The sequence below is a fragment of the Cryptomeria japonica genome, chromosome 3 (assembly GCF_030272615.1).
Source record: "Cryptomeria japonica chromosome 3, Sugi_1.0, whole genome shotgun sequence".
NCBI classification, from domain to species: domain Eukaryota; kingdom Viridiplantae; phylum Streptophyta; class Pinopsida; order Cupressales; family Cupressaceae; genus Cryptomeria; species Cryptomeria japonica.
This window is the reverse complement of record NC_081407.1, coordinates 241290070-241315941: the sequence shown is the minus strand read 5'-3', so window position 1 is coordinate 241315941 and position 25872 is coordinate 241290070. Positions and strand designations below refer to the sequence as shown.

The 25872-nt window shown below is 34.5% G+C and overlaps 1 protein-coding gene across 1 annotated transcript; it reads left to right on the top strand.

Annotated features, from left to right (window-relative positions):
* The first annotated feature begins 4434 nt into the window (after positions 1 to 4434).
* On the top strand, positions 4435 to 25697 carry LOC131074429 (cytochrome P450 81Q32-like). The gene is made up of 5 exons (XM_058011057.2): positions 4435 to 4618; positions 4707 to 4825; positions 4980 to 5063; positions 24700 to 25098; positions 25431 to 25697. Exons 1-5 carry the CDS (start codon positions 4435 to 4437, stop codon positions 25695 to 25697), a joined length of 1053 nt encoding a protein of 350 aa, XP_057867040.2.
* Positions 25698 to 25872: the final 175 nt, after the last annotated feature.

The following is a 25872-nucleotide window of genomic DNA, read 5'->3' as shown; positions in this document are numbered from 1 at the left end:
TGAATTAAATCTAATACATCTTTAAGCTTCTCGTAGTTCTGCTAGAAAAACTTAGTCTATTTTGTTTTCGAAAAAAATAATGTTCACAGAAACATCAATCTTTGGATTTTGCACTTAGAAGAATATTTTTATCTAGAAATACCTTGGGACCTCATTCACTCATATGGCCTAGCCTTTGATGCTAAGTTGATAATGAGTCCATTTCTACATCAAATACCACAACAACCTATCCAATGTCAGTTTGTCCAACCTACCTATAGAGATTGCCAACTTTTTCTCCCTTTAGCTCAACCAAAACTCCTTTTGTTACCTTGATAAGACTATTTTCACCACTAAATTGATAATTCATCAAAAACTCCAAGTGAAAGTAATTTTTTTTTTTAAGTACATGCCTAACATGCTGAATAGTTATAAATACTCCATCAAATATCTTGATTCTTACCTCTCTTTCACCAATAACTTCACATGGATTGTCATTTCCCATATAAACCATACTACCAGCAAAAGATCGATAACTAGAAAACTAGTCTTTGTGTGGTGTCATATGAAAGGAAGCACCAGAGTTAAGAGTCCAAACTTGAAGTAAAGAGCTCAGATTAGCAATTAATACCTCTCAATCTTCTAGTGGTGTCTTAAATTCAACAGTGTTTGCCTCGGATGTTGGTGTACTAGGATTCTCATCAGTTTCTTCTGGTAGCCTACAATCCTTTTTGACATGTTCACTCTTGCCATAGTTATAGCATTTCACTTTTTTTTGCCCCTTGGATTTGCACCTGGTTTGTCCACGCCCAATATTTTCTCTTTCTTGATTTTTGCCTCTTCCAACAAGGGTTTCTTTAGAACAAGATACTTGAGATGTCTTCTAACTTGAATCTTCAGAGATTAATGCAACTACCACATCTTTTAAGACCAACTTCCCACTTGGTGTAGAATTACTTAGAGCCATAACCAATCGATCCCAACTATCTGACAAGGAGCATAGTAATCTTGATGCCTTATCTTTTTCATCAATTTTCACACCCAGTGAAGCCAACTAGCTGCCAATGTGTTATAATTATTGAGATGATATATGATAGATGAATTGTCAAACATCCTCAAATTATACAACTTCTTATGTAGCATAATTTTGTTTGCGAATAACTTTGTCTCATATAGATTTGCAAGCTTACTCCATAAATCATCAGCAAATTTCTCTTTTGCAACATTCAAAAAAAGTGAATTTTTCAAAGATAACTATATTGTTGCTTTAGCCATGCTATCCATGGTATTTCATTCTAATGTGCTCATATTTCTAGGTTTTGATGCTACTCCTTTAATAGCGTTGCCACATCCATCCTTCCGTAGATAAAAATTGGAACCATCAAACTTATGCACCTAAAATCTGGTAAAACTATTTCCTGCAATTTCTCACCTCTTAAGACATAAAACTTCTACACAAATAACCTATTCTCTGATACCAAATGTAAGAAAAAGAACAACAATAGCACATAACAAACAAATTTAATGTGAAAAAAATTGATAAAAATATACTAGTAAAAAACCATGCGGAAAATATCTTTTGTATTGATTCTCAAGATTTTTGAGAGTTACAGAAAGCTCCAAAGTGTACATCAAAACATGACTTCAAGAATCATATAGCAACTGATTTGTAGAGTCCTATATGAAGAGGACTTACTAAATATAGTAAGTATGACTCGCACAACTACACACAAAACACGTGTCAGATTACTATTTATAGTAAGTCATAAAAAAAATAGAATCCATGATGACTCAACCACATCTAAATGAGAATCCAATTTGGACTTCACATTCCAACACAAATATTTTTGGTGTACCATAAAATCTTTCAATCTATAGAAACATACACCAAAATGATGACATATTCCCAACAATATATTTGATGTGACAAGAGAAGTAAAACTTGCAAAATATATTAAAACTTGCAAAATATATTAAAAATACTATTTTAAATGATATAAACCAATCTTCATACAAAATGACATTCCAAAAAACTTTTTAGATCTGCAAAACACAAAAAATCTCTTAGATTTGCAAAACACAATTTTTTTTCATGAAATTTTTTATGGTTTAACAATAATAGAAATGCAAACAAATTCACTGCTTTTGTAGAGTTTAGCACCTTCCCTTTCAAATAATGATGCTCTCATCCATTTTGTGAAAATATGCAATTAAAGAGGATGATTAAATGTTATTACAAGGGACTAATCCTACTCTGCATTTGTTTTTTAAAAAGTGCATTCTCTTTTTTGATAAAGATATCCTTTAAATAACATTTTTCTCTTTCAAGTATAGTATTACTTTGTGCAAAAAATAGAAGAAGCTATAGAAAAATGTATGGAGATCTATGAAAATATAGTGGAATTTGATATTCTTCAAATGAAGTAATTGCAATATATGTGGATACATTTATAAAATGTGAAGTTCAATTTTGAATAGTTTTTTAAGAATAAAATGCTATTAGAATTTTTTTTTTCATAAAGAAGGATTAAGGTTTAAATAACTTATTCTATAATATTGTGATCATTTTTAATCTTTATGAAATATTTTGTAACATTTTTGTTAAATTCTCAACTTAAATGATCTTTATAATTTTATTAATTTAAAAACATGTTACATGTCTATGAGGTATATAAATTTGTTAAACTAGTTTTAATTTTTTTAATATATATGAACCACATTCAACCCTCATTGTATTTATGATAATTTATGTTATGAATGTTTAAATTTTCTCTCTAGCATGCCCAATACAATAGAGCTTATGAACTGTACAAATCAATATCTCTTTTAGTGAGGGAGACGTATTTTTCTCTTATCAAGTTTCACTTGATGATCACATTTCAACAATAAATTATTACAAGTTTTGAAAAATTAAAATAGAATGTATTACTTGCCTTTTTAATATTGTAATAGTAAAATTTTTGTTTACACGCAGGCTGGATAAGAGAGTGCCCATAATTATAACATAGTTATAAAATTACTATAATATCTATAGCTAATTCAAACCTTAACAATGACCTTAATTATAACCTTAACATAATGTTTATGCGAGCCCAAAATTTTAACCTAGTTCTAACTCTAAATGTAACATTCAAACAACCCAATCCTTTTGTTTAAAAAAATTTAACCTAATTCTGAATCTAACTCTAAGCCTAAATTTAATCTTAATTTAGAAATAATTTGAACCCTATTTTTTACTCTAACCTTAACCCTTATTCTAACACTAACTTTTATTAAGAAACCTAATTTTAATCTTAAGCATGATTTTAGAATTATAATAATAAATAAGAAATACGATTAGATTTATAATATCATTAAGGATTATAAATTAAATTATAATCATTTATTTAAATTATAACCTAAAGTTAATAATAATAATCTTAATTTCAATTAATAATTATTTAATGAAAAATTGAGTATAATTATTGATAATATATTTATTATTATATTTTTTGGGTAATGTTATTATTAATAAATTATTTATAAATTTTAATATATTAATATTTTTATATTATTCCATTATATAGATTTAATATTATATGATAAGGATATATAATATTGCATTTATCTATATTATGAATATAATTTAAATTATAATTAATTAGGTTAATAATATGCATAATATTAAATTATTATTTAAATCTTAATATCTAATTTTTTGTATTAAATTAATGACCTAAAATTTTACCTAACAAAACATCGAAAGAAAAAATTGATCAATATAATTAATAAACATTGGCTGCAACTGATTGGAAGTACTAATAAGCTTTAAATATTCTTAATTATAAGATATGAGAATGACTATATATATATATATATGACTTCCACAAATATAATATTTCTTTTAATTTAAAAAAATAAGGCATTAATTTTTGTTCCTCTTCCCTAATTTATCCAGTACTTTCATAATCCTAAGCGATTAAGAATTTAAAATTCCTATAAATACTTTCAAGTGGGCAATTAACACATTAATGTTCTTGTTCGTCATTTTCTTTTCACATTCTTCACGGTTCATAGTAACGCGGTTCATGGTAACGGAGGGTACGGTTCTGATTCATTGTAATTAATTAGTACCGTTACTATTTTCTCTCAATTAAAAAAACTTTGAGCGTTACTTCGCAACTGTGACAAAATCTGACTTCTACGTTACCATGCATTTAAAAAATTAATTACGAGGGCCAAAAATAGTGCAAATCGTCTTTAAAGTAAGGAAACTTGTATAACTGAAATTCTGAATCAGGATTCATCAGTCACGTGTCACCTTAACAATGGATCTCACTGTCACAAGACCATCAAAAGCACGTCCTCCATGCCCGTCCAACCCTTTAAAACTAACCTCACGTCTAACCATTTTATCAAAGTCTTTCAACTACATTCTTCTCTTTGTATTGTTGAATTCTTGGCTTGTGTGTAGTAATGGCGCAAACAAATGCAGCAGAGCAGCAAGATGATGATTTCTTAAGTTTATGTGAGAATAAAAATGAAGAAGAAACACATGGGCAGCAGCTTCCACTTCCACTGAATCATGATGATGCTGACACTAAACCTATGGAGAATCTCAAACACCCAAGTGAATCAGAAAGAGAGACACAGAAAGAGAGTTTGAATGGAGAGAAATGAACCAGAGCAGAAGGGTTTTGGGAAGAAGAATGAAGAGGAAACGAATGACCAGTAGATTCTTCCTGCAGATCCACATGTAAATGGACACCTAGACACCATTCACCCTGCAGGTGTGGTGGAGCCCAAAGAGCCCAGTGATAGTGAAGGGAAAACAGATCAGAAGGGGTTGATTGCAAAGCTCAATCTCGTAAGAAGCTCTTCTACCTCTGTAACTTCTCTTTAATCTATTTACCCAGTTTTTTCAATCGGTTTATAAAGGAAATAAACAATCATATAAATTGATTTCACTTAGTTTGTATTTTTTAATAAGGAATGTAATGTTGGCATCTCTATATCTGCAGTCTACTGATGAGGAGGCAGAAGAAAAAGAAGAGAAAAAAAGAAAAGAGAAAGGCAGCATTAAGTGCATTGTGAAAAGAAAGAAGGTGAAAGAACATTTAAAGATTAAAGATATTTAATGGATGGTGTTTAAGTATATTTTAAGAAGGGAAAGTTTAGTGACTGGTTATGATGTTTTCATACAGTAAGTATGTTTTTCTGATTCTTGTGTGTGGATTGTACTATTTTTGGATTTTTTTAGTAGTAAATTAATAAATTGTAATATTTATGTTTTTCATCACCAATTTTCTCCTTTACTGTAATTGGTCTCTGTTGAATGACTATACAGTAACAAAAATCAGATTAAATTTAGAGAAAAAAATATATATTATGCTTAATTTTTTTTCTATATTTTATAGATTTTTTAAATGCTTTATATAATGTAATTAATCTAATAGTTAAGGCGAATACATATTTTATAATTGTTTGTAAATATTAATCATATTTTAAAATATTTACTTATCTATCATAAGTTCATAATAAATTATAACAAATAGACTTGTAATTTATATTATTTACATTTATCATTCTAAATAGTTATTGGTCCTTCTCAATTCATTATGGTTATCTTGAGAGCTCTTGGAAGAGTTAAAACTAGTAATATCTGATCATCAATACCTGTTATCATATTTTTTATCTTTATGTGTTTTTGTTATTGAGGTATTTGATGATCATTTAAATAATATTAAGTTATATCTTGACAAACATGGTCAATAACTTGATGATTCTCAATATTGACATATAAATAAGTTTTCAAATTCATTTTAAAATAACTTTTGAGAGTAAATTTCATGTCTTACATGAAATGATTGATTAAAGTAAAAGGAAATTTGTATAACTGAAAATCTGAATAGGGATTCATCGGTCACCTGTCGCCTTAACAATGGATCTCACTGTCAGAAGAGCATCAAAAGCGCGCCCTCCGTGCCCACCCAATCCTTTAAATCTACCTTCACCTCCAATCATTTTATCAAAATCTTTCAATTGCATTCTTTTCTTTGTATTGTTGAATTCTTGGCTTCTGTGAAGTAATGGTGCAAACAAATGCAGAAGAGCAGCTAGATGGTGAGCTCTTCAGTTTATGTGGGAGTAAAAATGTAGAAGAAACACATGGGCAGCAGCTTCAACTTAAGTGAATCATGATGATGCTCACACTGAACCTATGGTTAATAATGGTTATTTAATGAACAATACAATTCATTTCATTTCATCGTAAGTGTTGTTTGTATAATGAACAATAAAATTCATTTAATGAACAATACAATACAATTCATTTAATGAGCAATAAAATACAATTCATCATTACCCTATGCATTCTCCTATTTTTTCCCCCAAACTCAGTCGAACGCTCAGGGTCATACTCTACCGACATTGTCCCTTGAGCACCCTAAGTGCTAAAAATTGTCAAACTTTGACGGGCCCTAACTCGGAATCCGTGGCACCTGCAAATGATCTATTTGAACCTACGGTCCAAGAGAGGGGTTCCTACAAAAGCCTATCTTGGTTTTTCAATTTTCCCTACATTTTTATTAGGGAAGCATTTTATCAATTGGCAAAAAAATCATCAGTCTCATTCAATCGAATATTGTCATGTGGTCAATTTCTCATTGTTCTTGTCATGATAATGAACAGTTGCCTCTGACATGTCCAGTTAGGCATTATTACCCTATGCATGCTCCTATTTTTTTCCCCGACTCAATTGAATGCTCAGGGTCATACCCTACAAACGTCGTCCCTTGAGCACCGTAAGTGCTAAAAATTGTCAAACTTTGATGGGCCCTAACTTAGAATCCGTGCACCTCCAAATGATCTGTTTGAATCTACAGGGCCATGAGAGGGGTCCCTACAAAATCCTATCTTGGTTTTTTAATTTTCCCTTCGGTTTTTTAGGGCAGCATTTTTTGCAAAGTTGGCAAAAAAATCGTCACTCTCATTCAATGAAAAATATAGATAAACAAGTATTACACCATAGACACATAATGATCATCGATATTTCCATTTATTGTATACACATAATTACCATTACACTTGCATGTGACATCCATGAAGGGATATGCAAACTATTAGGGTTTCAAGGAGATCCGAAGCAAATATGAACTAACAATTATATGCAGATTTAAATACAAAAGATAAAGAAATAAAACAGGACATAGATAACACAAAGATTTAACATGGTTCACCCAGAATGGGTTACGTCCACCATACACAGTCGTCCAATATTTCTTATTATCCAACAAAAATAGTACATCAACCTTACAATGCCTTAAGCATCCCAGCCGCTTATAACATTCATTTTTAGGGCAACAAACAAAGTCGGCCTTTTTAGGGTTTTATTACAATATCGGTTTTCATCAACAAAAAATGGCAAAAAAAAATTTCTCAGGGGCGAGAGGATATGTGCTGAGTGTACAGTACTTTATTGATTAGTCACCACATTTTAACAATCTCCCACTTGGAGACTGATTAGGCTCCACACTGAACAATCTCCCACTTGGAGACTGATACTACACGACACCAGTGTACATGCAACATCCGCTGGATAAAACACTAGGACTCGACTAGTATAAATTCTACAATTATTAATCAAGAAGACCAACAAAAACTGATGAAGAAATCAGCTTCTCCTATGGAACTGCCTTCATGAACATATCGGCAAGATTCTCACTTGCGTGAATCTTATCAAGCCATAACTGACCCTCCTCCAAAATAGTTCGGATGAAGTGGTACCTGAGCTGAATGTGCTTTGTCCTTGAATGAAAAGCAGAGTTCTTGGCAAGATAAATGGCACTCTGGCTATCAGTATACAATGGGCTATCCTCTTGTGTTTGACCCAATTCCTCTAGAAAACATTGCAACCAAATCATCTCCTTGCTAGCTTCTGTAGCAGCAACATACTCAGCTTCAGTGGTTGAAAGTGCAACAACCTTTTGTAGCCTAGAAATCCAACTGACTGCAGTTCCCCCTATAGTAAAAACATACCCTATAGTACTCCTCTGTGAATCAATATCACCCGCCAGATTAGAGTCAACAAATCCACTTAGAGCAGCATTCGATCCTTTGAAACATAATGCCTTCGTAGTAGTTCCTTTCAAATACTGAAGAATCCATTTCACAGCATTCCAATGTTCCATACCCGGATTACTCATAACCTGCTCACAACTCCCACTGCATGTGCAATATCTGGCCTTGTGCATACCATTGCATACATCAAACTACCAATAGCTGATGCATATGGGATGTTAGACATTTTATTAACCTCTTCCCGTGCCTTTGGGCACATCTCCTTAGTCAATTTGAAATGACTAGCCAAAGGTGTACTAACTGCTTTTGCATCCTGCATGTTAAATCTTTTCAACACCTTATTTATATACTTACTTTGGGACAAATTCAAGGTCCTATTTTTCCTGTCCCGTGTAATCCTCATACCAAGAATTTGCTTAGCTGCACCCAAATCCTTCATAGCAAATGACCTGGCTAATTTCTGTTTAAGATCATTTATATGTTGCATGTGAGACCCAGCAACAAGCATGTCATCAACATAAAGCAACAGGATAATATAACTGCCATTATCAAATCTCTTAAAATATACACAATGATCAAAATGACATCTATGATAACCGTGTTCAGCCATGAAACTATCAAATTTTAAGTACCATTGTTGGGATGCTTGCTTTAGGCCATACAGACTTTTCTTCAACTTGCACACCAAGTTCTCCTTACCTTTGACCTCATATCCCTATGGTTGCAACATGTAAATTTCCTCCTCCAAATCTCCATGGAGAGAAGCTGTTTTGACATCTAATTGTTCAAGACATAAATCATTTGCAGCCACAAGACTAAGTACAGTTCTAATTGAAGTCATTTTTACAACTGGAGAAAATATTTTATCATAATCTATACCCTTTTTCTATGCAAAACATTTTACCACAAGTCTAGCCTTATATCTTTTCTGACCTCCTTCCTCCTCCTTGAACCGATAAACCCATTTGTTAGGCAAGGCTCTTTTTTCTGCAAGTAAAGGGACTAAGTCCCAAGTCTTATTTTTCATCAAGGAGTCCATCTCCTCTTTCATGCCTAGCTCCCACTATTGTTTGGCATCTACCTGCATTGCTTCTTCATATTCTTCTGGTTCACCAAAATCTGTTCATAAGATAGAATACAAAGAAGGAGAAAAAATTTCAGGGGGTCTACTTGTCCTTGTAGAACGTCTAACACTTGCAGGAGTTTTTGGGACAATCTATTGTTGCTGAGCATCAGGTACCTATGGCATTTCATTTGTAGGAATCTCATCCAACAACACATATTCTTGTTTGTCTTGTTAATGCTTCTTTCCTGCATCTGTTCTTTATACATAACCTTCTCATTGAATATAACATCTCTACTTCTAATTATTTTCTTATTTTCAAAATCCCATAACCGATAGCCATATTCATTTATCCCATATCCAATGAAGGTACATTTTTGAGATTTAGCATCAAGCTTGGTTCTGTTTTCTTTATCATGGACAAAAGCTTCGCAACCAAAATTTTTTAGAAAAGAATAATTTACCTTTTTACCAGTCCATGCCTCCTCTAGAATACCACCATCCAAAGGGGTTGAAGGTCCTCTATTTATCAAATAGACAGCAGTATGTATAGCATTTGCCCAAAAATGTAAGGGCAATCCAGCATGCAATCTCATGCTCCTCACGCGTTCCATGATAGTCCTATTCATTCTCTTTGACACACCATTTTCCTGTGGAGTTCCTGGAACTATCTTCTGCTTTTGAATCCCATTTAAGGAGCAATAATATTCAAATTCTTTGCTGCAATACTCACCTCCATTATCCAATCTGAGACACTTCAACTTTTTTTCTGTCTCATTCTCAACCAAAGCTTTCCATTTCTGAAAAGTTTCAAAAACATCTGATTTTTGTTTTAGGAAATATACCCATTTTTTTCTGGTTGAGTCATCAAAAAAAATAACATAATAACAAGAGCCACCAAGAGATGATACCTGAGCCGGTCACCATACATCTGAATGTACTAGCTCTAACTTCTCACTCTTCTTCTCTTTCCTAATCTTGAGAAATCTGACTCTTTTTTGTTTACCATAAATAAAGTTTTCACAGAACTCTAAATCAATCTTCTTTAGTCCCGGCAATAGATTTTTGGAGTAAAGGGTTTTCATCCCTTTCTCACTCATGTGCCCAAGCCTATGGTGCCACATTATCGAATCTATTCTTGCAACATTTATTGTTGTTGTCCCTACAGTAACTTTATCTGTAGCAGCTAAGGTAGACTAAGTGTTACCAGTACACAGATATAATGTGCCTACCTTTGCACCTTTAGCTACTACTAATGATCCTTTAGTGACCTTCCACATACTGTTTGAGAAGGTAATGATGCAACCTTCACTACGTAGTTGCCCTGCAGAAAGTAAATTTCTTCTTAAATTAGGAACATGTCTTACCTCCTACAGAAACCAGTCATTACCATTCTGCAACTTGATCTTTATCTTTCCTTTTCCAACAATTTGATAGGGCTCATCATCACCCAAATATACCTGTCCAAAATCACCTTGAATATAATCTAGAAAAAATTTTCTATGGGGTGTAGCATGAAATGAAGCCCCAGAATCTATTACCTAGGAATCATTAACATTATCCAAACATAAGATTAAAGCATCTTGTAAAGTATTACTTGGAATATTAGCTTCCTTACTGTCATTTTCATTTTTGTCTCCTTCTTTGTTTTTCTGAGACCAACAGTCTTTCTTTAGATGACCAGGCTTTCCGCAGTATCAGCAATCTTTCTTTCTTCTAGATTGAGAGCGTCCTTTCTTTGACTTCCCTTGTGACTTCTCATTCCTAGGGCCTTTTCCTCTTTCCTCTGATCTTCCTTTGTTCTCCACATTCAAAACACTACCTGATGATGTTGGAGTCTCACCTATGCTTTTCCTTCACATTTCCTTGCTTAGGATAACACCAACAATATCATGAAATACCAAAGTATTTTTACTAGAGACAGAGTTATTTACAGCCTTAACCAAGCTATTCCAGCTTTCTGGCAAAGAATATAAAATCAAGAGAGCCCTAACCTCTTCTGCAAAGGTAATTTTTACTGAAGACAATTGGCTGGTAATTATATTAAATCATTTAAGTGCTCTGCTATAGATCCTCCCTCACTCATTTTCAAATTAAATAAACGCTTCATAAGAAATACCTTATTCGAAGCCGAGGGTTTCTCATACAACTTAGCCAATGTTGCCATCAAATCTACAGCTATTTTTGCTTCTTTTATATTGAATGCTACAGATGGTGCAAGGCACAATTGAATGGATCCCAGTGCCTTTCTATCTAAAATGTCCCACTCTTCATCTGACATTGTGGTCGCTTTCTTTACCTTTCCTTCCAATGGCCGCCACAAATCCTTTTGATACAGGTAATCCTCCATCTGCATTATCCATAACTGATAATTCTAGCCGTTAAACTTTTCAACCTTGAATTTGGAATCCTCCATTGCTTCCACTCAAATCTGAAAGTCCTACCAATTTACAAAAAACCTCGCTCTAATACCAATTGTTAGTGTTTCAAGCAGATCCGAAGCAAATATGAACTAACAATTATATGCAGATTTAAATACAAAAGATAAAGAAATAAAACAGGACACAGATAACACAGAGATTTAATGTGGTTCACCTAGAATGGGTTATGTCCACCATACACAGTCATCCAATCTTTCTTATTATCCAGCAAAAATAGTACATCAACCTTACAATGCCTTAAACATCCTAGCCACTTATAACATGCATTTTTAACAGTACTTTGCTGATCAGTCACCACATTTTAACACAAACATGATTTTTTTTCATTATCAATACAACTAAACCAGTGTACTCATGTATAGATACATTGCATATCATCAATATAACTAAACCAATTTGCTCATGGACATTGTATATCATCATAATAAAGTTACATTAATTCACATCCATATATAAATACAACATCCCACTTCATCTGCATTAGACATCCTCATGTCCTAAGAGAAAAGCTTACGTATAGAAATGCCTGCATATAAATGAAGACCAAAATAAGCAACCTTTTTATGTGGAATGAATGTGCTACAAGAAACAAATTATAACACTTAATATAAATTATTTTATAAAATTATAAATAGATCATTTGAAACATTTTTAAGATGTACAAGATTGTATAATTACGAAACTTACCAGTTTCTCTGCAAAGTATACAAGCATAACTTTGAAGAAAGGCACATGTTGAGTAAATCCCTTCTCACTGCATTTCTATGCATGGTTAAAGACGATGGTAGATATGGTCATTTCTAAATAGAAATAAATTCACTTGACTTAGTGTTTATGCACAAAATTTAATCTCATTAATGCACAAAGGAATATTTACCATCACCAAGAGTAAACTAGTCAATGACAAATGATCTAACATGAACCTGTATTTTTAAGAATTGTTAGTCTACACATAAAATGCATGGATGAACATAAAGGCTTTATGATAATCACTTCAAGTACAATGCACGATAATAAATGAAAAGGTGGGATTATATACCATAAAAATACGTCCCTTTGAATTATATCAAGAGAACCCACTATGTTGACGCAAAAATCATAATGCGATACTGTTGTATATCATCAAAAAAGACCTGCATGAGCATAAAGGTTTTGTGATAATTATATCATCAAAAATTGTCAAATAGTGTTGTATAATAACAAAAACTGTAAAGCTCATCTAATGCATGATAATAAGTCATGTTCCAAAAATACATCCCTTCTAATTATATCGAGTGTACCCGCTATGTGCATGCAAAAATTGTGTTGCCAAAAAAAACCATTAATCTATAGACCTGCATTTTGAACACATCCTTAATATACACATAAAAAACTTGAACATTAAGGTTTAATGATCATTGTTTGAAATTAAATGCATGATAAAAAAAATAAGCCACCATTAAAAACCTGCTACTCAAATATGCCTGAAGGGTCATCTCTTTGCTTAAGAGTATCTAGTATTGCTTCATGATCAATAGTAGTCACTGTCCATAGCTCTTTGGTCTTTGAGTTTGCTTGATGCTTCAACAACTTGACATTTGTAGCTATAATAAGGTGTAAATACCTTAGAATGGTTTTGTATCTCTCATGGTCTTCAAATGTAGGTATGCCATTCTTTCTAATCAGGTAGGACACAATATAACCCCTTACGACACCATAGGACCCATAATGACCCAATATGGTGTCTTAAGGGGTCATATGGTGTCCTAAGGGGTCATAGGACACAATATAACCCCTATGGACACCATATGACTCATAACGACCCAATATGGTGTCATAAGGGGCCGTATGTTGTCCCCAAGGGTCATATAGTGTTCCATGACCCCTTAGGATACAATATGAACCATAATGACACAATTTGGTGTCTTAAGGGGTGATATAGTGTTCTAAGGGGTTGTAAGACACAATATGTCCCCTTAGGACACCATATGACTCATAACAACCAAATATGGTGTTATAAGGGCTCGTATGTTGTCCTTAGTGGTCATATGGTGTCCCTTGACCCCTTAGGATACCATATGACCCATAACGACACAATTTGGTATCTTAAAGGGGTCATATGGTGTCCTAAGGGGTTGTACGACACAATATGACCCCTTAGGACACCGTATGACTCATAACAACCCAATATGGTGTCATAAGTGGTCGTATGTTGTTCGTAAGAGTCATCAGTATCCAATGACCCCTTAGGACACAATATGACCCATAATGATAGAATTTGGTGTCTAAAGGGGCGTATGGTGTCCTAAGGGATTATAAGACACAATATATCCCTTATAGACACCATATGACTCATAACAACCCAATATAGTGTCATAAGGGCTCGTATGTTGTCCTTAGGGGTAATATGGTGTCCCATGACCCTTAGGACACCATATGACCCATAACAACATAGTTTGTTGTCTTAAGGGGTCATATGGTGTCCTAAGGGGTCGTAGGACACAATATGGCACCTTAAGACACCATAGGACCCATAATGACCCAATATAGTGTCATAAGGGGTCGTATGTTGACCTTAGGGGTCATATGGTGTCCCATGACCCCTTACAACACAATATAAACCATAACAATAGAATTTAGTGTCTTAAGGGGTCATATGGTGTTCTAAGGGGTCATAGGACACAATATAACCCTTATGGACACCATATGACTCATAATGACCAAGTATGGTGTCATAAGGGCTCGTATGTTTTCCTTAGGCATCATATCGTGTCCCATGGCCCCTTAGGACACCATATGACTCATAACATTACAATTGTGTGTCTTAACTAGTCATATGGTGTCCTAAGGGGTCATATGATGTCCTAAAGGGTCATATGGTGTCCTAAAGGGTCGTAGGGCACAATATGACCCCTTAGGACACCATAGGACCCATAACAACCCAATATGGTGTCCTAAGGGGTCGTATATTGACCTTAGGGGTCATATGGTATCCCATGACCCCTTAGGACACAATATGATCCATAACAATACAATTTGGTGTCTTAAGGGGTCATATGGTGTCCTAAGGGGTTGTAGAACACAATATGACCACTATGGACACCATATGACTCATAAAGACCCAATATGGTGGTGTCATAAGGGGTCGTATGTTGTCCTTAGGGGTCATATGGTGTCCTAAGGGGTTGTAGGACACAATATGACCCCTTAGGACACCATGTTACCCATAACAACACAATATGGTGTCTTAAGGGGTCATATGGTGTCCTAAGGGGTCGTAGGACACAATATGACCCCTTAGGACACCATAGGAACTATAACAACTCAATATGGTGTCATAAGGGGTCGTATATTAACCTTAGTGTTCATATGATGTCCCATGACCCCTTAGGACACAATATGACCCATGACAACACAATTTGGTGTCTTAAGGGGTCATATGGTGTCCTAAGGGGTTGTAAGACACAATATGACCCCTATGGACACTATATGACTCATAATGACCCAATATGGTGTCATAAGGGGTTGTATATTGTCCTTAGGGGTGGTATGGTGTCCCATGACCCCTTTAGACACCATATGACCCATAACAACACAATTTGGTGTCTTAAGGGGTCATATGGTGTCCTAAGGGGTCATAAGACACAATATGACCCCTTAGGACACCATATGACCCATAACGACCCAATATTGTGTCTTAAGGGGTCATATGGTGTCCTAAGGGGTCATAGGACATAATAGATCCCTTACAACACCATAGGACCCATAACGACCTAATATGGTGTTATAAGGGGTCGTATGTTGTCCTTAGGGGTCATATGGTGTCGCATGAACCATTAGGACACCATACTACCCCCAACGACACAATTTGGTGTCTTAAGGGGTCAAATGGTGTCCTAAGGGTTCATAGGACACAATATGATTGCTTAGGACACCATAGGACCCATAATGACCCAATATGGTGTCATAAGGGGTCGAATGTTGTTCTTAGGGGTCATATGGTGTCCCATGACTCCCTAGGACATAATACGACCCATAACGAAACACTTTGGTGTCTTAAGGGGTCATATGGTGTCCTAAGGGGTCGTAGGACACAATATGACCCCTTTGGACACCATAGGACCCATAACAATCCAATATGGTGTCCTAAGGGGTCATATGGTGTCCTAAGGGGTCATAAGACACAATATGACCCCTTAGGACACCATATGATGCCTAAAGACACCATATGGTGTCTTAAGGGGTCATATGACCCATAACGACACCATGTGGAGTCATAAAGGGTCATATTGTGTCCTAAGGGGTCATGTGGTACTTTAAAGGGGTCATATGACACAATATGACCCCTTCGAATACAATATGACTCATAACGACACAATTTGGTGTCTTAAGGGGTTATATGGTGTCCTAAGGGGTTGTAGGACACAATATGACCCCTTAGGACATCATAGGACCCATAATCTCTTTCTCCCTCTCCCCTAATATCTCTATCTCTCTCCCTTCCCTCTCCCCATATCTCTCTCCCTTCTCTCTCTCTCTCTCTCTCTCTCTCTCCCCCACTCTCTTTCCCCCTCCCTCCCTCTCCCTCCCTCTCCCCTAATCTCTCTCTCTCTCTCTCTCTCCCCTAATCTCTCTCTCTCTCTCTCTCTCTCCCCTAATCTCTTTATCTCTCTCTCCCTTCCCCCTGCCCCCTCTCCCTCCCTCCCTTCCTCTCTCTCTCTCTCTCCCTTCTCCCTCTCCCTCTCTCTCTCTCTCTCTCTCTCTCTCCCCCTAATATCATAAACTAATTTATTTATAAATTAGTATATTAAAATATTATATTTTAATATATTAGTAAACAATAGATTAATTATGTGCAAATTTAGTTAGTGAATTTACTTATTAAAATCAGATATTGGAAGTGACAAGCCCCCCCCTCTCTCTCTCTCTCCCTCTCCCCTAATATCTTTATCTATCACTCCCTTCCCCCTCTCTCTCTCTCCCTTCCCCCTCCCCCCTCTCCCTCCCTCCTTGCCTCTCTCTCTCTCTCTCTCTCTCTCTCTCTCTCTCTCTCTCTCTCTCTCTCTCTCTCTCTCTCTCTCTCTCTCTCTCTCTCTCTCTCTCTCACCCCACTCCCCCCTCTCCCTCTCCCTAATATAATATTCTAATTTATTTATAAATTAATATATTTTAATATATTAATAAACAATAGATTGATTATGTGTGAATTTAGTTAGTGAATTTACTTATTAAAATCGGATATTTTTGCTGTACAAATTTCAAATTTCAAATTTTGGCTCGAGAATTCTTTGGGACTTGGATTGGAAGTGGCAAGCCTAGAAAGTCAACTGAAAAAACATGGTTTTTAGTATTCCTTGATTTTCTAGACTTTACAGTGGTGGCTAATGACTTTTTTTGTAGCCAACATTGATAAAACAAAAAGGGTTTTTTAAGGATGTTCTCAGCTTTCCAACAATAAAAGGCTTGTCTTATTTCGACTTTAATAAATAATTATTATTTATTTTCTAATTGAATTGTGACAATAGTCCTGATTGATAGACTAGTTGAAAAACACTCATAACTTTCAAACGGTATAACATTTTTTGAATCTGAAACATGCATCACATCCTATGCTTCATCTACTATAGGGAAAAATTAAAAAAAATTAAATTTCATAAGGTTTTGACCAAGTTAAGGTGGTCAAACGTAGGAGTTTCTAAATTTCTGAAAAGTTGTAGTAAAAAATTCATAAATAATTATTTCCTCTCACTTATTGATTGCTTGATTCCATCGATGTTTTCCTTATTTTTGTTGGATGTATAAAATATTATTTGTTTCCTTTATTTATTTTTCTTTGAATTACTTGCTTTTGATGAGCTGAAAAAATTTACTTTAAAGAGTTTGGTTCATATTATTATTTCATGAACTAGGATTATATATTTATTGATTCATAATCCAAACCTAGTCCAACCATCACCTACAAATTTATATTTAATACATTATAGCCTCCAATATTCTATTAAAAACATCTATGTTATATGATTAAAAAATTTATAGTAATAATCATAAATAATTTAATCAAATTAATATCATTAAATAAAGGAATAAAAACCCTTTCGACATTAATCAATAATGGAGGACGGGAGCAGGAGCGAATGTGCTAGGATTTCGAGAGGAGGAGATGGAGGGGTTGTTGGAAAGGAAATCGGTGAGGAGGATGAAAATGGGGATGGGGGAAGGAATGTTGCCTTCCCTAAGCTTCTTTCTTCAGCCCTTTCAATTTGTTTGGTTTGGGCTAAAGGTTTCATTCTTTATAGTGCCTATGTGGCCTCCCAAGGGTTTCATGCCTTATTCTAGGTCCTTTCTTTTGAACTAACATTGTTCCCTCCTTTTTATTGGGTCATGCCATTGATCTTCTGGTGGGTGGCTCTCATTTCATGGTTAGATGCAGCTCTCTCCCACTTGCCTTTAATCCCTATGTGGGTTTCATTGGAGATCTCTTTTCTAGTCTTGTATTATTTTCTTGGCTACAACTACAGGGTTGTTGATGCTCTCTCACCTACTTTTAGTGCTCACAAGTGGTTGTGATGATAGTTTCTTAGGCCCTTGTCTTCAAAGAAGGATGGTGTCTATGTGGTGTCTTCTCATTCTCCTTTTGTAATGGGTGGTGTCATTCCATGCCTTGCCCCCTTGTTATGCTTTCCTTGGTGGATCAACTCTCATCTTTGATGTCTTGTGGCCACTTAGATGACCTCATGTTTCTCATTGTTGGGAGTTTCTAGTGGCTATTGTTCCCTTCATGTTTTGGTGTTATGCCCCTATGGAGCCCAATGATGCTGCCTATTTTCGCTGATTTGGGTTTCATTCAATCCCATATCGATGGGGTTTGAATTTTTTTCTAGGTCCATACTTCTAGTGCATCGTGGCCTTTTTTTTGGGGGGGGGGGTTTGTGGTGCCATCCCTGCCATTTGTGCTCCCTATTCTGGGGGAGGGTTTCTTTTGGTAGTCTTTGTTGTATGAAGTGCTTTCCTTCTTGCTCTTTGTCCGAGCTCAGAGGGGTCATGGGGCCCATGAACTTTCTGTTGGTAAGGAGATTTCCTTGGGATTTACTTCTCCATTGTTAGTTGTGGGTTGGATGTGGTGATAGGTTGAGGGTTGGTTACCTTGTGATCACCCAAATAGAGAGGGCTTTTCCCCTTCTTTCTTTCTCCTATGGTGATATTGGACTCCTCTCGAGGATTTCTTCTTTTTGTATGGATTCTTGCTTCTACCTTTGTTTCCTCTTTGTCTCTAGTGTATATTTATGATGAAGAAAGCTTATGTTTGTCCCATGTACATTTTGCAGGTGGTGAAAGTTTGTGGGGTTTTGACCATGGACCTTTGTTTTCTTATGTCAATGTCAATTGTGAAACTAATGAGGTGGTTCATGCCTTCTTGTTGGTAGGTTTTGTTACCAAGAAAAGTTTTAGGGAGGCCTTTCAAAACCCTAGGGGTGCATCTAGTGTTACTACCACATGTCAACCTATTGAGGTGGTTAACTCTTTCTGGGTGGCACAATTTTGTTGGATATTAGAGTTGTTTGGATATTTTATTGTCATTGATGTCAACATATTCCTATGTTGCAGTGAATTGGTTTGTTTCAAAGAGTTGGTTTGGTTGATCTATTGCAGATGTGTTGATGTAGTTTATTGGGTTTTGAGATACTTATCTCTAGTTGATTCAATATGAGTTTGAGATGTCTATGATAGGTGAGATGAAATTATTTCTAGGATTGCAAATTACATAGACTAATAAAGGCATTTTCATATCTCAACCTAAGTATGTGAAGGAATTTGGGTTAGATGATTCCATAACTGCTAGAACTTGTATGGTGACTAGATGTAAGATGAAAAAAGAGGATGAATCTTCAGAGGCTAACCATACCTTGTACAGATCTATGATTGGTGTATTGCATTATTTGACTCAAACTAGACCTGACATTATGAATGTTGTATGCCTTTTTCCAATATTTTAGGATGATCCGAAGGAAAGTCATGTTACTTCTATTAAGAGGATATTTAGATACTTGAAGGGAATGATTGATTTTAGTCTATGGTATCCGAAGGATGAATATTTTAATTTAAATGCTTATACTAATTCTAATTGGGTAGGTGATGTTGATGACCGAAAGAGCACTACTGGTGGAGCATTGTTTTTGCATAAGAAGCTAGTTGCTTGGACAAGTAAGAAGCAAGATTCTATTTCTTTATCTACTACAGAAGTTGAATTCATTGTTGGTACTAGCAACTATACTCAGGTTATTTGGAAGAAGCAGATGCTGAAGGATATTAGAGTTGTTTATAATGAGCCTACTATTATATATTGTGAAATTCTAGTGCTATCAATATTTCTAAGAATCCAGTATTGCATTCTAAGACAAAGCATATATCAATCAAGTTTCATTTTCTGAGAGAGAAAGTCACTCATAAGGAAGTGAGATTGGAGTATGTACCTACAAAGGAACATATTACATATATATTTAATAATACATTGCCTACAGAAACATTTGTATATCTGAGAGAGAATTTAGGGGTGATTTCCCCTCCTACTATGAACTAGATGCATTGAGCTACATCGAGTCGATGGACTTCATTATCTTATCCTATTATCTGGATTGATGAGTTGGTGTTGTTGCTCTAGGGGAGTAGCCAGTGTATGATTTAGTTATTTAGATTTTTGATTTTTTCCTAAGGGAGAGATATTATCCTTCTTATAGGGAGAGATGCATGAAAGAATAATTATTTTTATGTCTCTTTGGCATTGATGTCAAAGGGGGAGAAGACCATGTGAAATACCCTAAAATATTTTTGAGATGATGTCAAAGGGGAAGATTGTTGGTTGTTGATTTCTTTATTTGAATTGATTGTTTTTCACACTCATATATTTCCATCAATGCCAAAGGGAGAGATTGTTGGATATTAGAGTTGTTTGGATATTTTGTTATCATTGATGTCAACATATTCCTGTGTTGCAATGAATTGGTTTGTTTCAGAGAGTTGGCTTGGTTGATGTGTTGTAGATGTGTTGATGCGGTTTATTGAGTTTTAAGATAATTATCTCTAGTTGATATAGTATGAGTTTCATGATGCTATGTGATGATTTGGTCTAGTTGTGAGGTCTGGTATGTGGACTAGTTTTTTAGTGTTCAGTGTTGCATAGTTGTGGTTTTTGATTCATGTTGCTCTAGAATGGTGATATATTGAGCTACAAATTTTGGAGAGTGTTTGGGATGTTCATGTGTGTCCTATGATCAGATGGTTCATAATTTAGAACTTCGCACGAATATCTTTCATTTTGCCAATTGGTGTTCTTGAGCTCTAGTGATGGTGATAATGATGATTCTTATTATCCAAGTTTTTGTGGTGATTGTGGTAGAATTAATGATTATTTTTTATGTTCTCTGATCATTTTCTATGCGTTTTGGTGGTCTGTGTTGATCATGGTGCACGCTATTGAAGATTTTATTGGTCCAGTGGTATTCTTCATGTTATGCGACATATTTGGTGGTGTAGCATGCTGAAAATGATCTTTATGAATTAATTGGTGGTGTTGCATGTTTGAGGATTTAATTTGGGGCCATTCTATGTCCTTTCTGACATTATATTAGTCAATTTATGGATTTATTCATCGTGTGATGTAATTTGGTAATTAGGCTTTATGTGTTGAGTCGACCTTGAGTTATGGTTGATGATTTGTATAAATAGGCATTGTAATCATGTTAGTTGTGTGTCTGCAATGTTGTTTATGATTTGAGGGAGTATTGTATGTGAAAACAAGCGAATCTATCATTCAAAATTATGGAAGAGAAGAGAAAAGTTATTGTGTAGACGATGTGGTTAATCGAAACTATAATAAGTCATTTGGAGATGTTATTCTTTCAGTTAATGTTATATTGATTGTTGTATAATCTTTGTAAGGTAGTGAGCCTTCCCAGGGTTGTATCCCTTTGTCATTTTGAGCAATGAGCTCTAGGTAGTGTTCGTGAGTGCATGTGCATTCGTCATTGTAATATTTACACATACTTTTGTAGAGTATCATCTTATTGTGAGTAGGTTCCCACTGTGGTTTTTACCTTAACCAGGTTTTCCATGTCAAAAATCCATGTGCTATGTGTGTTTTTGATGTGGTGTTTATCTTTTCTACTACTGTTCCTAATTAGATCTTAAGTTGTTGTTGATATGGTTGAATTGGGGGAAAACTGATTCACCCCCCCCCCCCCTCTTACTTTTCTTGCATTATTTTTGTCGTACCGTCAACAAGTTTTCCTCCAAAAAAAGGTTGTGGGATGCCTTTCAAAACCCATTGTTAGTTCTCCATTCCCTTGGTCGTGTTGCCTTCAATGCAATGATCAGGGTTAATAAGATGGTTTGGGGTTCTCTCCTAAACCCCTCTATTCTAAGTATGCAACTTTTGTTGTGGTAGGTCCCTTAGTCCTATTGGTTGCTACTTTGTTTAAGCTTCCTTTCAAAAAAGGGCTTGTCCTTTTTTGTTGGTCTCACTGGTTGTGAGTTCCTCATTATGTACTAGGTGGGTGGTTATGTAATAGTATGGGCATATCCCACTTTTTCTAATCAAAAAATTAATCGAGAATAGATACAAATGAAAAAGAATAAATTAAACTAATTTAATAAATGATATATGGGGTATAAATATCAAAAATAGTGATTATTAAATATCGATTGTAGAATGTGAATGAGTGGAAAAAGATATTTAGCTCTAAAATGGACAACGACACATAAATATGTTAGAGATGTTAAAATCAAATTTTATGGATCCTAGAAATAACATATCTTTCTTTGTAAATTTCCATGGGGTCTATATAGTTAACAAACTCTACAAGGGATTGAATTCATTAGTCTAGGTCATTTACGTAATTATGGATTTGCTCTCTTGTAGAAATGGTCTAGTAGAATTTGTGCTCTCACTTCTTATATCATTGAGTTGTTCTCCACTTCGTGATATGGATTTGTGGTATTTTTAAAAACCTTTAGAAGGCTTGTAAATAACTAAGATACAAGATCTCTAAGTCAACTCTTGTAAAAAAATGACTTTATGATCATGGTGTTGAGCAATCAAGATCAATTTCACAAATGAAAATGCAAGATAAACAAATATTATCATACAAAATATGAAAAAATTATGAAAGAGATTTGCATATAGACACAAGGTTAAGGAAGTGAGAAGGACTCTTAGGATAAGTGTACAAATACTTGTAGAGTTCACATGAGATGAGACAAACATTAAGATGTCTATGTAAGTGAAATTAAAATAATGTGAATAGCTCTACTAGGCACTAGATAAAAGTAAACTAGGTAGGTAATATTTGTTTTCCTATTAATACATAAGGATGATTAGATATAGCAAATTTCAACCATGAAAATATTTCTAAGATAATTGTGCAAATCTAATTTTTTTAAGTACAACAATGTAAATGTTCATGCCTTTTGAATATAATTGATATTTCCTTATATTATCTTGATCTTAATGAATATAATGAAAATATATTAAATGCAAGTACATACCAATTAATCAAACAATATGTGTTTAGCTAATTCAAGATGATAATAGTAAATGGTATAATACATGGAATGTTAAAATACTAAAATGAGAAGCATTTATTTTGGCATGTTTGTTATACTTAAATGCATGGAAAACAAGATTTTTTTTAATTATTGTTTATTTATCGATGACACTAGTATGACACATCATCTAGTACCATGTCGGATGGGGGGAGACTAGACCTCATGACCTCATGGTTCACCACTAGAAGCTCTTGCCAATCAAGCTAGGCCCCCAACCCTTAATTTTATATTATTTTTATTACAAGATTAGTGTGTTAATATTCTTAATAAATATATATATATAAATAAATATACATTTCTACTTTTTTTTAAATATATATTTTATAAATAATATTATTAAATATGGGGGATTGAGAGTGTTTTTACATAAAATCAATTTTTTTTTCAAGAATAAGAACAAATATGATAATATAATAAAAAATATAGTCTTAATAGATTTTTCTTTAATCAAGAGTTTAAAAGAAATATAAAAACATAACAGAAATGATATAATCATATATTAATTTTTTCAATTGAATAATAAACAAATACGATATTTTTGACAAATATTTTATTTATTAAAATTACTTACCACTATATTATATAAATAACACTAAATAAACATGGGTGTAAATGTCAGTGTTACATGCTTTCAATCGAGTTGGCAAGCACATGAAACGCTGAGGATATTGTTTAAGAAATTCTGATAAGAGATTTTGTGGAGCAAGTCTTTGATTGCATTGACTTTTTTTATGGACTGATGATTATTTACAATTCTTGATTTAACAACTTTCTAGATGTAGAAGAAAAATTGTGCTAGAGATGTATCAATTATTCGGTATCACCATTAAAAACATTTGTTCACGGTATCTTTATATCCCTATCAATTTTGTCTGACTTGATTTCTTATCCCCTCTGATTAAATTAAATGCCTGTATTCATCATGGTTACGTAATAGGCCTTACAATGATTGCGTATTCTTACCAGAAACAGTCGCTTAGGGTTTCTTTATATACCTAAACAGCTGATCATTAAATCAAAACAAACATGGAGATCAAGAGGATGATGAATTCAAAACTCCTGAATATATTATCCAGTATGCATTATAATTTTACAGTTGGGTTTGCCACAGTTTTTCTCTGTGCAATAATAGTAGTTTGGCTAAAAAAAGATAGAAGTGATAGGCGTAGACTCCCCCCAAGACCCAGAGCGTTGCCCATAGTAGGCCATTTTCATCTCCTTATAGACAAAGAAAAACCCTTTCATAGAATTCTTGATTCACTCTCAAAAGTTTATGGACCCATTATGCACCTCAAATTTGGTAGCCGCCTAGTTTTGATTATCAGTTCATCAGAGCTAGCCAAAGAATGTTTTACAGTAAATGATTTATCTTTTGCTTCTAGGCCTCGTCTTACTCAGGGAAAGCATTTGGGTTATAATTATATGCTTGTGGGGTGGGCTCCTTATGGCTCCTACTGGAGAAATGTTAGAAAAATTTGTGCTCTTGAGCTTCTTTCTGCCAAATAGATCCAAACATACCGACCCAAGAGAATGAAGCAGATTTGTAAAACTGTGAATATTCTGTTTCAACATGCTCAGATGAAAACCACAGTTAATATGAGAAGTGTTTTGTCCCAGATGACTTTGAATGTTCTGATGAGCATGATAATGGGTGATCGGTATTTTGGAGAGCAAGAGGGGGTATCATATGCAGAAATTGCACATCTGGTTGAAGAGTCTTTTATGCTCCATGGGATTGTCAATACTGGGGATTATATTCCCTGGTTGAAATGGCTTGATTTGCAAGGGTATGAGAAGGCAATGAAGAAAGTGCAGGGGAAACTTAATCCTTACATGCAGAGAATAGTGGAGAAGCACCGAGAAAATCCACCAGAAGAGAAGGAAGAGATGGACTTCATAGATGTGCTCATCTTGCAGGCTGAGGAGAATAGTGAAGCGATCCCTGACAAAGATACCTTCATCAAAGCCACTGCTGTGGTAAGCTCTTTTCCATGTATGTGTATACACCCAGATTTATTTGGTGTGATTTATTCATGTGTTCTAGTTAAATAGAAATAACCATTGTCATATCATGTATAATAATTATGGAATCTATATTTGTTAAAGAATTTCTTATATTAAAAAGGAAAAGGAGTAGTGTAGTGGACTTTAAATTCCTAGTTCATAATGATCAATATGTTTTCTTCTAGATTACATCATGTAGATTTTCTGTTGTCAATGATTAGGATCAAATTCTATGAATCCATCATTAGGATAGATTTTTCTTGTAGTTGTTATTTTTATGCTACTAATTTATTTTTTTCTTTTAGAATATATTTAGTGCATGTTCAGATACTTCTTCACTTGCCTTAGAATGGGCATTGTCACTATTAATATTGCATCCCACCATAATGAAGATGGCCCAAGAGGAGCTTGATTCCAAAATTGGAAAAAGTAGATTACTAGAAGAATCAGATATGCCAAAACTAAAATACTTGCAAGCAATAGTCAAGGAAACATTGCCTCTTTTCCCACCCGCGCCTTTACTTGTACCACATGAATCTTTTCCCACCCACACCTTTACTTGTACCACGTGAATCTATTAAAGCGTGCACAATTGGAGGCTTCCATATTCCAGTAGGGACGATACTAATTGTAAATGCATGGGCAATTCATAGAGACCCAAGAATTTGGAATCAACCATTAGATTTTATACCGGAGCGTTTCTTGGAAAAAAATATAGAAATAGATTAGGGAATGAATTTGAGATGT